The 14,767-nt window shown below is 39.6% G+C and overlaps 1 protein-coding gene and 1 pseudogene across 1 annotated transcript in view; both read left to right on the forward strand.

The window, feature by feature from the left end:
• Positions 1-14,767, forward strand: part of LOC115476834 — a 557,863-nt pseudogene that overhangs the window by 187,209 nt on the left and 355,887 nt on the right.
• Positions 54-14,767, forward strand: part of LOC115476840 — a 411,909-nt gene continuing 397,195 nt past the window's right edge. The window contains exon 1 of the mRNA XM_030213413.1: positions 54-2,542. Within this exon, the coding sequence (XP_030069273.1) occupies positions 125-2,542 (2,418 nt within the window). The 5' untranslated portion in view covers positions 54-124. The remainder of the gene's footprint in view (positions 2,543-14,767) is intronic.

Consider the following 14,767-nt stretch of genomic DNA (forward strand, 5'->3'; position numbering starts at 1 on the left):
TGCTTGGTCTCCTCCTGATTTAGGTTTATTGCTATTCTTCTCGGAATCTGGATGTAAGGTAGGACGCAGCACGGGGAAATTTGACTCGAAATACTATCTGAAAGATTTTTCAAGCTGGATTAAAATGACCGAGACACAAAGATACCGTGACTTCAAATGGCAAGTGGTGTTCTGTTTTATAGTTATTATTGCATGCAGTACAGCTTTTGAACAAATTCGGTATTTGATTCCAGAGGAAAGGGAAAGGGGCTCTTTCGTAGGAAATATTGCCAAGGATCTGGGATTGGATGCAGCAGGTTTGATGGATCGTGGAGCTCGTCTTATTCACAACGGTAAGACGCAGTATTTTGCCCTAGATTTAAAAACCGGAAACATTAACATTAATGAGAAAATTGATAGAGAAGACATTTGTGGACCGATTACTGAGTGTCTCATAAATGTTGAGCTTCTTTTTGAGGATACAATGAAGATTGTTTTGTTTGAAGTTCAAATTCAAGACGTAAACGATAATTCACCCTCCTTTCCCAGTAAGGAAATCGTATTGGAGATCAGCGAGACAGCAGCCCTAGGAACACGTTTTCCGTTAAAGGATGCACAAGATCCAGACGTAGGTACTAATTCTCTTCAGAGCTATCAGCTTAGCAAAAACAAACATTTTTCATTGGATACTAAAATGGGGGTTAATGGTGTTAAGTCTACTGAACTGGCTCTCGATAAATTTCTGGACCGAGAAGACCAGGATGTTCACCATTTAATTCTCACTGCGACTGATGGAGGGAATCCGGTCAGATCAGGAACAGCTCAGATCACCATCCATGTTCTGGATGCAAATGACAATGTTCCAGTTTTTACCCAATCTGTATATAAAGTGACTGTAAGAGAAAACGTGCCCGAAGATACTGTGATAGTTGTAATAAACGCTACTGATATGGACAAAGGAATACATTCAGAGGTAACTTATTTATTTTGGAAAATTTCGGATAAAGCTAACAAAATATTCCGACTGAACTCAAAGAGTGGAGAAATATCAGTTGTGGGAAATCTGGACTTTGAGGAATCGCAATTTTATGAAATGGAAGTTCAAGCAAAAGATGGCGGTGGCCTCTATTCTAGGTCTAAAGTTCTAGTACAGGTCACCGACGTAAATGATAACCCCCCAGAAATTACAGTAACCTCTCTCTTCAGCTCAGTATCAGAAGATAGTCCCGCTGGAACAACAATTGCTCTTTTCAATGTAAATGACATAGATTCTGGCGCGAATGGGGAGGTATCTTGTTCCATTCCAAATAACCTTCCGTTTCAATTGATGAAGTCTTTCGGCAACTATTACAGTTTAGTAACCAGCAGAGAGTTGGACAGTGAAGAGATCTCGGAATATAATATAACTATCAAAGTAACAGACAAAGGCGATATTTCTCTCTCTACAACACGAAGTATTCAGCTATTGATTTCAGATATAAATGATAATCCTCCGGTCTTTGATCAAACTTCCTATAACGTGTACGTAGCGGAAAATAATCCACCAGGATTTTCACTCTATTCTGTCAAAGCTAGAGATCCAGACCATGATCAAAATGCAAAAATAATTTATAGTATTGTAGAGGGTCACATATATGAATTACCAGTGTCCCAGTATATTTCCATTAACTCAGAAGATGGAATCCTCTATGCTTTACGCTCTTTCGATTATGAACAGTTCAGAGAGTTTCAAATTCAAGTGAAGGCTGAAGATGGAGGTTCTCCATCCCTCAGTAGTAATGTCACTGTTAATATATTTTTAGTGGACCAAAATGATAATAAACCACTGATTTTATACCCTTCATTTCCCATGGATGATTCTCCTGGAATAGAGCTGGCACCTCGTTCCTCCCAGCCTGGTTATTTGGTAACTAAGGTGGTAGCTGTTGATGCTGACTCCGGACAGAATGCTTGGCTCTCTTATGAATTGCTGAGAGCTACAGAGCCAGGTCTGTTCACTGTGGGACTTCACAATGGAGAAATCAGAACAACTCGCTTCTTTCTTGAAAAAAATACTCTCAAGCAAACATTGATAGTTTCTGTGAAAGACAATGGCCAACCACCACTCTCTGCTACATCTACACTTACTGTGGTAGTGACAGACAACATTTCCGAAACTCTCTCGAATTTAAAAAGCCTGACAGTTCCTACAGAAGTGGAATCCAACCTCACTCTATATTTGGTTATCGCCATTGCTGCTATATCCTGTTTGTTTTTTACCTTTATAATAGTACTGCTGACCCTAAAACTCCGCAGATGGAGAAATTCCAATATGTTTCAATCTTCCACTGTTAACTTCAATGCTGTTCCCTCCTCCCACTACGTAGAGGTAGATGGAGTCCGAGATTTTCTTCAGAATTACTCTCAGGACTTTTACTTAACCACAGACTCTAGGGAAAGACAGTTCAAATTTCCTGTGGAGAGTTCTTCATATATTTTGGATGATAAGCAGACTTGTGAGAAAAAAGACTTCACTAGGGATGGAAATATGCTAAATAATTATGGAGATGGCCAGATAGTTCAGGTGAGAATCACATTTTTCAAAATTGTATTTAAAGTATTTAATTTATACACTTTCCCTCCAATTCTATATATGGTGCAATAAATTGTGCACACAAATTTGGGTCCTAACAATCTATCAGTGCTAATTAGCCTTAATTCAAATTTAGGCATCTAAATTTAGGCACTGGGATCTGAAGTAAGTGTTATATGCAGCTCCAAAAAGGAGACAGGGTCTGAGGAGGGTCATTGGGAGATCAAGAGTGTTCCTTCAACTTGTGCACCCTATTATAGAATAATGAGGATCTGTGTCTAAATTAGGTGCAAGGATTTACACCATGTTTCACTTGGTGTAAATGCTCGTACTTAATCGTGGGTCCTGGCATAAGTGCTATTCTATAAATGGCACCTAACTTTAAGCACCATTTATAGAATAACGTTAAGTGCTATTTTTTGGCACTGATTTTTTTAGACACCATTTATAGAATTTTATCCTTTATTACATTATTGCTATTTACACTATATTGAAAGGCAACTTAAAAACCTCATTCAAACCTTTATTTATCTGCGTTTTGCTATTTACTTTTTTAAAAAAGTTAAGTTGCCTTTCACTATTTCTAGCATTTTATGAATAGTAAGAAAAAAAAGCTGAAAAAAGTAAATAGAAAAGTGCAGATAAACAAAGGTTTGAATGAGGAGGTTTTTCAGAGTAATGACAAGAAAGCTCAGCATTGGAACTTGAATCCATGCTATTATAGCACGTGACTGTGAGCACATGAAGTCTTTTCCTCCTATATTTTTTCAGTAAAAATCAACTTTGATTTGTTATTAGTTTCTTGTGCCTTTACATTATTTGGATTTAATCATACGACAGAACATTGCTATAGTAGTTTGAAAATGCACATGTTAATGTTGCCATTAGCACTCACCAATTAAAACAAATTAGCACATGAGCACTTACCGACATCTATTTTGTAGGTGGTAAGGGCTTATGCACTAATCATGGGCTACTCTGTTAGTGTATGATGCGCTAACTGATCAGTGCTGGCATTCCCACTCTCCACACCTGCCATGCTCTCTTTGCCATAAAACTGAAAATATACGTAGCACACGGTTTGCATGCACTAATTCCAGACTTACCACAAGACTTCCCATGGTAAGTACTTTTAAGTTATGGTAAGAGTGTATTAGTACTTACTGCAGCTTAGTAAAAGGACCCCAAAATGTTTTAAACCAGTCACCCACAAAGTCATATATATGCATATGTTTTGTAAGCCTGTCTAAAATACTTGTGTCAAGTGTGCAGGGGTACCTGTGCTATACCTGGGTCATTAAAGGTATGCAACAGGACAACAGAAAGGTTTGGTGCAAGAGTACTTATTCTATACCTGGACCAGCAGAGGTATGCAATAAGACAATAGGAAGGAGCCTGGTACATCCTTCAAAATACATGGTGCACTTGTAATAGTGTTTCGTAATTATTGTGACCAACTTGTACTGAATTCAGATTTAAAATGCATGCTATGAAAAGCAAAATAGTAACTTAAAATTGCATGTGCATTTATGAGTCATGATTCTTTTTCATTTCATTGCTATAGCAAAACCAGTTAGCCATTTTCAATCAGAAAATGGGGAAAACATAATAATTCTCGAGTAACAATAGATCCGATAAAAGTCTGGGAATGTCAAGGATCCTTTGGTAAAGCAGGCAACATGTGGCCTGGACAGGTCAATGGTAACATAAAATACTTTAAAAATGCTTGACAAACAGAAAACAAGTTTTGGAAAACATTGGTCAAGACATAGTATAATGCGTGGCTATTAGTTTAAAAGAAGGTGACAACAAATAAAATGCATTGTACTGTTTTGGGATCTTGCCAGGTACTTGTAACCTGGATTGGCCACTGAGGATACTGGGATTGATGAACCTTCGGTGTGTCCCAGTATGGCGACACTTACGTTCTTAAAAATCATGCCACATTTAACAACTTTTGCAAACCTCATATGTGTTAACAATTATTGGGTTAACTCTCACACATTCCATTCACAAAGATTGGTAAGTTAATGTTGTTTATACCCCCGTCTTGCAAGATAGCACCATGGGCTGTGGCATAACAATGTGCAGATGTGGAGGGGCATAATCAAAAGTGACGCCCAAGTTTTGCTGAGGACGTCCTCGCAAAATGTCCCAGCGCAGGGGCGGGGAAACCCATATTATCGAAACAAGATGGACATCCATCTTTCGTTTCAATAATACGGTCGGGGACACCCAAATCCTGAAATTTAGGTCGTCCTTAGAGATGGTCGTCCCTAGACTTGGTCGTTTCTAATGGAAACCAAGGATGCCCATCTCAGAAACAACCAAATGCAAGCCATTTGGTCATGGGAGGAGCCAGCATTCGTAGTGCACTGGTCCCCCTGACATGCCAAGATACCAACCGGGCACTCTAGGGGGCACTGCAGTGGACTTCAGAAATTGCTCCCTTACCTTGTGTGCTGAGCCCCCCAACCCCACTACCCACAACTGTACACCACTACCATAGCCCTTACGGGGGGCACCTATATGTGGGTACAGTGGGTTTCTGGTGGGTTTTGGAGAGTTCACATTTACCACCACAAGTGTAACAGGTAGGGGGGATGGGCCTGGGTCTGCCTGCCTGAAGTACACTGCACCCACTAAAACTGCTCCAGGGACCTGCATAGTGCTGCGATGGACCTAAGAATGACATTTGAGGCTGGCATACAGGCTGGCACAAAAGATTTTTAAAGATGTTTTTTGAGGGTGGGAGGGGGTTAGTGACCACTGGGGGAGTAAGGGGAGGCCATCCCCGATTCTCTCCAGTGGTCATCTGGTCAGTTCAGGCACCTTTTTGTGGCTTGGTCGAAAGAAAAACAGGACCAGGTAAAGTTGTCCAAGTGCTCGTCAGGGACATCCTTTTTTTCCATTATGGGTCAAGGAAGCCCATGTGTTAGGCACGCCCAAGTCCTGCCTTTGCTACGCCTCCAACACGCCCCTGTGAACTTTGGTCATCCCCGCGATGGAAAGCAGTTGGGGACGCCCAAAATCGGCTTTCGATTATGCTGATTTGGGCAACCCAGTGAGAAGGACGCCCATCTTCCGATTTGTGTCAAAAGATGGGCGTTCTTCTCTTTCAAAAATAAGCCTGATGGTCACCTAGACAGAATATAAGGAGAAAAAGGTTGCGATAAACTCCTTGTTGTCTTCTTCTAGAAATAACACAGGTTAATGATAATATTATTTTAACATTAACTGGGGGTGGCCGAATGTAGAGAATTTTCTCTGTACATTTTTGGAAAGATAGCACATCAAAATTAATTATCTTTTCTTCTGGTGAAGATTTGCACATCCCCCCCCCCCCCTCCCCAATAATGAAAACCATTCAACCAGCCAGGAACAGTACCTGGCTGGTTAAATGGCACATAGATGGCTATCTGGCTATCTGGTGATATTCAGCAGGAGTTAGCTGCTGAATATCGTGTGATATAACTGGGTGTCTGCTGATTTTCAGCGTATCTCGGGCTAAGTTTGGCAGGCAAATATGGCCACGTCAATAGCAGGTCTATCTTTGGTCGGTTTCAACTTAGCCAGCCAGCGCTGAATATAGACTTCACTGGTTAAGTTAGAACTGGCCAAAAATAAACCAAATATTCTCAATGCTGGTCACCAGAAATGGCATTGAATATCCCGGTGCAGTGCTGACCATGGGAAGCATCCCGGCTACCTCTCGTGGTCAGAATATCAGCCCCTTGGTATTTTCTCAGTGTTGTTTAACATTTTTTATAAAAGCATTTTCTTGGGCATCATTAGATGTTTAAGAAGGTAGTTTAGTAATATGGTTGCATCATATATAGAGCTATAGAATGTTTTAACTTTTTAAATGTTGGATTTACATGTACACACACAACAATTATTTGTGTAGAGAAACTTAGGGCCCTTTTAGGAAAGGTCGGTAGGACTACTGCCGGCTTGGCTTGCGGCAAATCAGCCCTACCACCTGGCTCACCTAGGCGCTCGGCAGTAGTTCCAGGTCTCCCGTGTTGCCATTTCTGGCAATAGAAAATACCTTTTAATTTTTTTAGCACTGGGGGGCATGCCCGGTGGTAATCAGGCAGTGCCACACGCTGCTTGATTACTGCTGGGTTACCATCACAATAAGGGATCTAGCAGTAAATGGCTGCTCACCAATTTTTTAAAAAGTGGTGGTAAAAGGTGGCCTTGGCTCGCAGCAATCCCATGCACCATTGCCACCACAGGCCAACTTTTATCACCTTTTGGTAACATGGTCCCTTAGTGAGGTCTTAATAGACTACTAATGTGACATAGCACAACACAATTTTTATCCATATTGTATCTAGTTATATTTTAACTCAGCACATTCTTGTAACATATCATGGACAGATAAGAACCTCTTGAATCTAGGACTGGGTACTTTACAAATTCCTCACCTTGGCAGATATAAAACACTCTCCTAGCCAAGATACCAGATTGATATATGCTTTTACTTAGGAAGACTTTCAATTTATTCAGAGAGTTAGCAAAGCAAAGTAAGGCTTCAGACCTTTAATGATTTTGCTATTATTATTTTTTTTTTATTAATAGCAGAAAAGGTGTCCAGCCTTTATCAACCAAAAAGTCCCTAGACATTTATGAAGATAATGGTTTTAAATCAAATAACAAATGTTCTAGCTGAACTTATTTACTAAAAGCACACAGTACAGAAGAATACACATTTAAATTAGACAAATGTATTATGGTATATGTGTTGTTTTAGTTAACTCAAGAACTCAGCATTTGGATGTTACATTTATACCTAAATAGAATGTAACTGAGGCTTGTTATTCAAATCAGTGAGTTCTTTCATTCATGCATAACAGGGGAACAGTTGCTATAATCTAGCTAACAATTTATATCACCTGTTGTAAAATAAACTTACCCATGATAAAATATCTCAGTCCTGCCAATTTACAAACACAATGGGTCAAAAGATAACGCCATTCTGACATTAAGTGATATTACCCCTAGAGGAGTTGAGGCTTTAACATGGCCAGGTACAATATATAACAAGCAAGACAACAGTCTCTCTGGGCCTTTCTTATAACTTTATTTCAGTAACTTTTACTTTTAAGCTCAAAGCTTTTAAAATTCCAGTCAGGTACAACGAGAACTCATCCTATTTACATTTTTAGACTGGAATGGCGTTAAAACTGGGAAGGCAACAACAGGTATAGATTTAATCTCTTAATAAATATTCCCTCAACTTCCAGGAGTAGGGCCATCTCCTAACAGAGGGAAAGCAAGAATGAATAAATGTTCTTACCTTGGAGGCATCCAGACTCTGGCTATGTTACTGTTTATTCTACTGATGTTAGAAGATTTCTCTTAATGCTGTGTGGAGGTGTATGTACAGGTTCTTCTTGTTAGTTTTATTCAAATTTCTCAGCTGATGGCATTGCCTATTCAAGCTGAGGTCTTCTTCAGTGTTCAGTATTCAGGGGATGCTCCTTCTTTTTCCTTACTTGAACTGAAGGATTACTAGGAAACACTGACATTTGTGATATTAACTGCTTTGTTCGACACTCAAATTACTTGGTAGAGGGGATCCAGTACTTCTTTCATCCCTGTTAGGTCCCTGATACAGCCTAACTACTCCAGTAGGGGAATTCTCATAAAACTTAGAGGAATATATACTGTATTCTTTGAAGATTCCTCATCCTAGGATCTGATATTTGTCTCACCTGTTGGCCTCACTAACCTGATTCCCTCAAGTGGGTGTTTACTTAAAATTTCTAAGAGATACAATGTCCTGTTTATATCTAGGGGATGTGTGTGTATCCATTAAACATCATCTGTCTCTGCCATGGGGAATGCATTAGAAGGCAACTCTTTTAACTTTCTGTATATAGTCTGGCACTCGATCATACTGGTAAATAACTTTGCTCAATTTTGTACATAAACACTGGGATGCTCTAATGTCATGACAGTTTTATACAGGAGAATCATATGCTTTATTGGACCCCAAAACTTTTGGGCATTTGCAAGTGACCAAGAGACAATCAGAGCTCTGGAGTCTCAATGTGTGGATGAGGTGATGGTGTAGGAAGTAGGGTTTTAGATTTGTTAGGAACTGGGAAACATTCTGGGGAAGGGGAAATCTATTCCAAAAGGATAGGCTCCACCTTAACCAGGGTGTGACCAGGCTGCTGCCATTGGTATTTAAAAAGGAGATAGAGCAGCTTTTAAACTAGAAACTGGGGGAAGGCCGATAGTCACTCAAATGCGCATGGTTTGGAATAAGGTATATTTTACAGATATCACCAAAACAAGGAAGATAGGGCATCCCAACAGTGAGTTTGCAATAGAGACCATAGTAGACAAGGTGTCTGTAAATTAATAGCAGACAGATTTTCAACTGCTGAGAAAGATGTAAATAGGAACAACAAACATAATTTGAAATGTCTATATGCAAATGCCAGAAGCCTAAGAAATAAGATGGGAGAGTTAGAATATATTGTACTAAATGAAAAAAAGATATAATAGGCATCCATTAGATCTGGTGGAAGGAGCATAACCAGTAGGACACTGTCATACCAGGATATAAATTATATCACATTGATAGGGTAGATCAAATTGGTTGATGGGTAGCATTATATGTTAAAGAGGACCTTGAATTGAATAGACTAAAAATTCTGCAGGACTTGAAACACATCTTGGAATCCCTATGGATTGAAATTCCATGTGTAAAGGGGAAAATGATAGTGATAGGAGTGTACTAACCATCTGCTTGGTCAGGATGAACAGACAGATGTAGAAATTTTATCAGAAATTAGGGAGGCTAATAAACTGAGGAACACAATAATAATAATAGGTGATTTCAATTACCCCAAATATTGACTGGGTAAATGTAACATCAGAGCATACTAGAGAGGTACATTTTTTTGATGAAATCAAGGACTGTTTTATGAAACAGCTGGTTCAGGAGCCAACAAGAGGAAGAGCAACTCTAGACCTAGTCCTTATTGGAGCATATGATCTGATATAGGACGTAATGGTGCTGGGGCAACTTGAAAACAGTGATCATAGCATGATCAGATTTCATATAAGCTCTGGAGTAAGGACACACAGGAAATCCAATACATTAGCATTTAACTTTCAAAAAGGAGACTATGATAAAATGAAAAAAACTGTGGAAAAAAAACCTTAGAGAAGAAGCTGTAAAGGTCAAAAATTTACATTAATCATGGATGCTATTCAAAAATACCATCCTTGAAGCCCAGGCCAAATATATTGCATGTATTAAAAAAAAGGAGGAAGGAAGACCAAATGACAGCCAGCATGGTTAAAAAGTGAGGTGAAACAAACTATTAGAGCTAAAAGAAAATCCTTCAGAATATGGAAGAAGGATCCGACTGAAAGTAATAGGAAACAGCTTAAGGAATGGCAAGTCAAATGCAAAGCGCTGATAAGGAAGGCAAAGAGATTGCATTGGAGGCAAAAACACATAGTAAAAACTTATTTAGGTATATTAAAATCAAGAAGCTGGCAATGTAATCAGTTGGACCACTGGATGACCAAGTGATAAAGGGGGAACTCAGGAAAGACAAGGCCATAGTGACAGATTAAATGAATTCTTTGCTTCGGTCTTCACCGAGGAATATCTGGGAGAGATACCGGTGCCAGACATGGTATTCAATGCTAATGAGTCAGAGAAACTGAATCAAATTTCTGTAAACCTGGAGGTTGTAATGGTGCAATTTGACAAATTGAAGAGTAGCAAATCTCCTGGACTGTATGATATACAACCCAGAGCATTGATAGAATTGAAAAATGAACTTGCAGAACTATTGTTAGTAATTTATAATTTATCTTTAAAATCAAGAATGTTACCAGAAGATTGGAGGGTGGCCAATGTAATGCTGATTGTTAAAAAGGATTCCAGGGGTGATCCGGGAAATTAAAGACTGGTAAGCCTGATCTTGGTGCCGGGCAAAATGGTAGAAACTATTATAAAGAACAAAATTACAGAGCACATGCATAAGCATGGATTAATGAGACAAAGCCATCATGAATTTAATTAAGGGAAATCTTGCCTTACCAGTCTACTATATTTCTTTGAAGGGGTGACAAACATGTGAATAAATATGAGCCAGTCGATATTGTGTATCTGGATTTTCAAAACGCATTTGACAAAGTGCCTCATGAAAGACTGCAGAGGAAATTGGAAAGTCATGGGGTAGGAGGTAGTGTTTTATTGTGGATTAAAAACTGGTTAAAAGATAGAAAACAGAGAGTAGGTTTAAATTATCAGTATTCTCAATGGAGAAGGGTTGATAGTGGGGTTTCTCAGGGGTCTATGCTGGGACAGCTGCTTTTTAACATATTTAAAAGTGATCTATATATGGAAAGAACTAATGAGGTAATTACATTTGTGAAATTGTGAAAAATTACAAGAGAACCTTATGAGACTGGGAGACTGGGCATCCAAATGGCAGAAGATGTTTAATGTGAGCAATTGCAAAGTAATGCATGTGGGAAGGAGGAACCTGAACTATAGCTACTTGATGCAAGGTTCTACATTAATCTCATGTGTCAGTATAGTATTTAAATATAAGTAATTATAATTACTTTGTAGTATCTTCGTAGAACCTCCAAATCTATGGGAGCAAAACAGATCACACCAGAAAGCAGTGCAAATAGGAAGGTGAACTTTTAGTATAACTACTACTACTACTACTACTTAACATTTCTAAAGTGCTACTAGGGTTACGCAGCGCTGTACAATTTAACATAGAGGGACGGTCCCTGCTCAAGGAGCTTACAATCTAAGAGACAAGTGGATGGACAGTCCGATAGGGGCGGTCAAATTGGGGCAGTCTGGGTTTAGTGAACGGAAGAGTTAGGTGCCGAATGCAGCATTGAAGAGTTGGGTTTTAAGCAAAGACTTGAAGATGGGCAGGGAGGGGGCTTGGCGTAAGGGCTCAGGAAAGTTGTTCCAGGCATAGGGTGAGGCGAGGCAGAATGAGCGGAGCCTAGAGTTGGTGGTGTTGAAGAAGGGTACAGAGAGGAGGGATTTGTCCTGTGAACGGAGGTTATGGGTGGGAACATAGGGGGAGATGAGGGAGGAGAGGTAGTGAGGGGCAGCAGACTGAATGCATTTGTAGGTAAGAAGGAGAAGCTTAAATTGAATGCGGTATCTGATTGGAAGCCAGTATAAATTACCATTCTGACATTTAGAAAACAATTATATGTTCCTTTAGCTATGGATCCAAGTCCACAGCCCTAATTATACTGACAAGTAATAGAGAAAAGGCTGAAATATTATAAACAATAGATAGCTTGTTTATTTAAATAGCAGCAGGTAACATAGTAACATAGTAAATGACGGCAGAAAAAGACCTGCACGGTCCATCCAGTCTGCCCAACACGATAAACTCATATGTGCTACTTTTTGATTATACCTTACCTTGATTTGTACCTGTCCTTTTCAGGGCACAGACCATGTAAGTCTGCCCAGCACTGTCCCCACCTCCCACCACCGGCTCTGGCACAGACCGTATAAGTCTGCCCAATCTCGGCTAAGCTCCTTAGGATCCATTCCTTCTGAACAGGATTCCTTTATGTTTATCCTACGCATGTTTGAATTCTGTTACCGTTTTCATTTCCACCACCTCCCGTGGGAGGGCATTCCAAGCATCCACTACTCTCTCTGTGAAAAAATACTTCCTGACATTTTTCTTGAGTCTGCCCCCCTTCAATCTCATTTCGTGTCCTCTCGTTCTACCGCCTTCACACCTCCGGAAAAGGTTTGTTTGCGGATTTATACTTTTCAAATATTTGAACGTCTGTATCATATCACCCCTGTTTCTCCTTTCTTCCAGAGTATACATGTTCAGGTCATCAAGGTAAAATAATATAAATGTGAAAATAATGTACAAATGCTATGTAAACTATGAAAAGCAATGAGTACTGATCAGATAGCTAAAGGAGAGTGCACACCTTATACCCTAGGCCCAGTAATTGTTTGGGATCACCTATCTCCCCCAGAACTACAAAAAATAGTAACAGTTACAATCTGGCCAGTGAAGCATGGTCCTCCCTTAAATGCTAGAGTTGAAGAGATGATGGAAGAGCTGGCAGGACCTGTACAGTGCAGCTTTCTCTGGACCTTGACATGTAGGCTGGTGCAGGTGCAGATTCAGGTACAGGTGCAGGCTGGCTGGCACACTGTGGAGGGTCTCTCTTGGGGAAAATGCAAGGCAGAGCCATGGTTTTACTAGTTGTGTAGATCTCTGAGGCATGGCAGCTCATATCTGGGAGTCCAGTTGTCATCAGATCCACAGATCAACAGATCTTCAGATAATCTCTCCAGATTGTTTCCCAAGAGGCTTCTTATATTCAGTTCATGGATGAGAAATTGACCCCAAAGGTTATCACAACAGTCTTGTTTGTTTCAAATTTTATAATTTGAAGAACCAAAACTGTCCTTTTTGCATCATTCTGGAGAGTCAGCTTGACCAAAAAACATTGTTCCAATAAACAGCAAGCAAATGTTGTCACAGCTGCCTACCTATTTCATCAGCCAAGTTGGCAGGGGAATTTCTTGCAGACCTTCGCAAAATCTTGCCTAATCATTATGACCTTATGCCACGTCTATAGTCTGTAGTGCAATAGGCTTTTGCAATGAAGTTTTAACTAGCTAGATTCTGAATTGTAGTGCAACATGTTTCAGTGATATATAGTGCTATATAGTGTTATATATGGGGTGTTACCCTTACAACCCTTTCCATGAAGAAGTATTACTCGTCAGTCTGTTCCTTTTCACCTTCAACTTTTGCATCCTAATTCCAGAGCTTACTTTCAATCGAAGGAAACTCATCTCATGTGCATTTATGCCACAGAATTATTTAAATGTCTTTACCATATCTCCCCTCTCCTGCCTTTCTTCCAAAGTATACATATTGAGATATTTAAGTCTGCCACATACTCTCTATGATGAAAACCACTGACCATTTTAGTAGCCACCCTCTGGACTGACTCCATCCTGTTTATATCTTTTTGATTGTATGTTCTTTAGAATTGTACACAGTAATCTAAATGAAGTCTCATCAGAGATTAATACAGAGGCATTATCATCTTCTTTTTCCTGCTGTCCATTTCTCTCCCGTGCACCCAAGCATAGTTCTGGCTTTTGCCATTGCCTTTTCTACCTGTTTGACCCCCTTAAGATCATCACATACAATTTCCTCCAAGTTACACTCCTCTTCTGTGCTGAAAAGTACTTCACCCCCAAAACTGTAGTCTCTCTCCAGCCTTTGTAGCCCAAATGCATGACCCTGCATTTTTTTTTAGCATTAAATCTTAGCTGACAAATTCTGGACTATTCTTCATGCTTTGCTAGGTGTCTCCTCATGTTATCCACACCATCAGGGATATCATCTGCAAAGGAGACAAACCTTACCAGATAGCCTTTCTCCAATATTGCTCACCAAAATGTTAAAAAGAACAGGACAAAGAACCAATCATTGCAGCATATCACTTATCATGTCCCTTTCCTCAGATTGAGTGCCATTTACCACTACCCTTTGTTGCTTCCACTTAACCGGCTCCTAACTTAGTCACTTTAGGACCCATACTGAGAATATTCAGTTTATTTATAAGTTATCTATGTGGAACTGTATCAAAGGCTTTGCTAAAATCTAAGTGCACCATCTCTCTCTCTCTCTCTCTCATCATTCTCTGGTCACTCATTCAAACAAATTAATCAGATTTGTCAGGCAAGATCTAACTCTAGTAAAACCACAGGATTCAAGAAACATACTAGTCTCTGTTTTAGAAGTTTCCATTAATTTACTTACCACAGAGATTGACTAACTGGTCTGTAGTTCCCAATTTCTTTCTTACTTCCATTTTTGTGGAGAGACCACATCAATCCCAGCTCTAAAGAAGCATTGAATATGTCAGACATTGGAGCCATCAGAACTTCCCTAAGCTCTTTTAGCTGTTTGCCATCCAGCCCCATCACTTTGTTTATCTTTAGTTTATCTAGCTCCTTTCAAACAAAGTCCTTTGAAAATTGTTCAAGGACTAGCACACTTCCATTCCTATTTGTGTTTGTCTTCTGTGGTCCTATCCCTGGACTTTCATCTGTGAACACAGAACAGAACAGAAATATTTGTTAAGCAATTCTACCTTATCCTTATCAACTTCTACATACTCCATCCCTTCACCCTT

The sequence above is a fragment of the Microcaecilia unicolor genome, chromosome 8 (genome assembly GCF_901765095.1).
Source record: "Microcaecilia unicolor chromosome 8, aMicUni1.1, whole genome shotgun sequence".
Taxonomy (NCBI): Eukaryota; Metazoa; Chordata; class Amphibia; order Gymnophiona; family Siphonopidae; genus Microcaecilia; species Microcaecilia unicolor.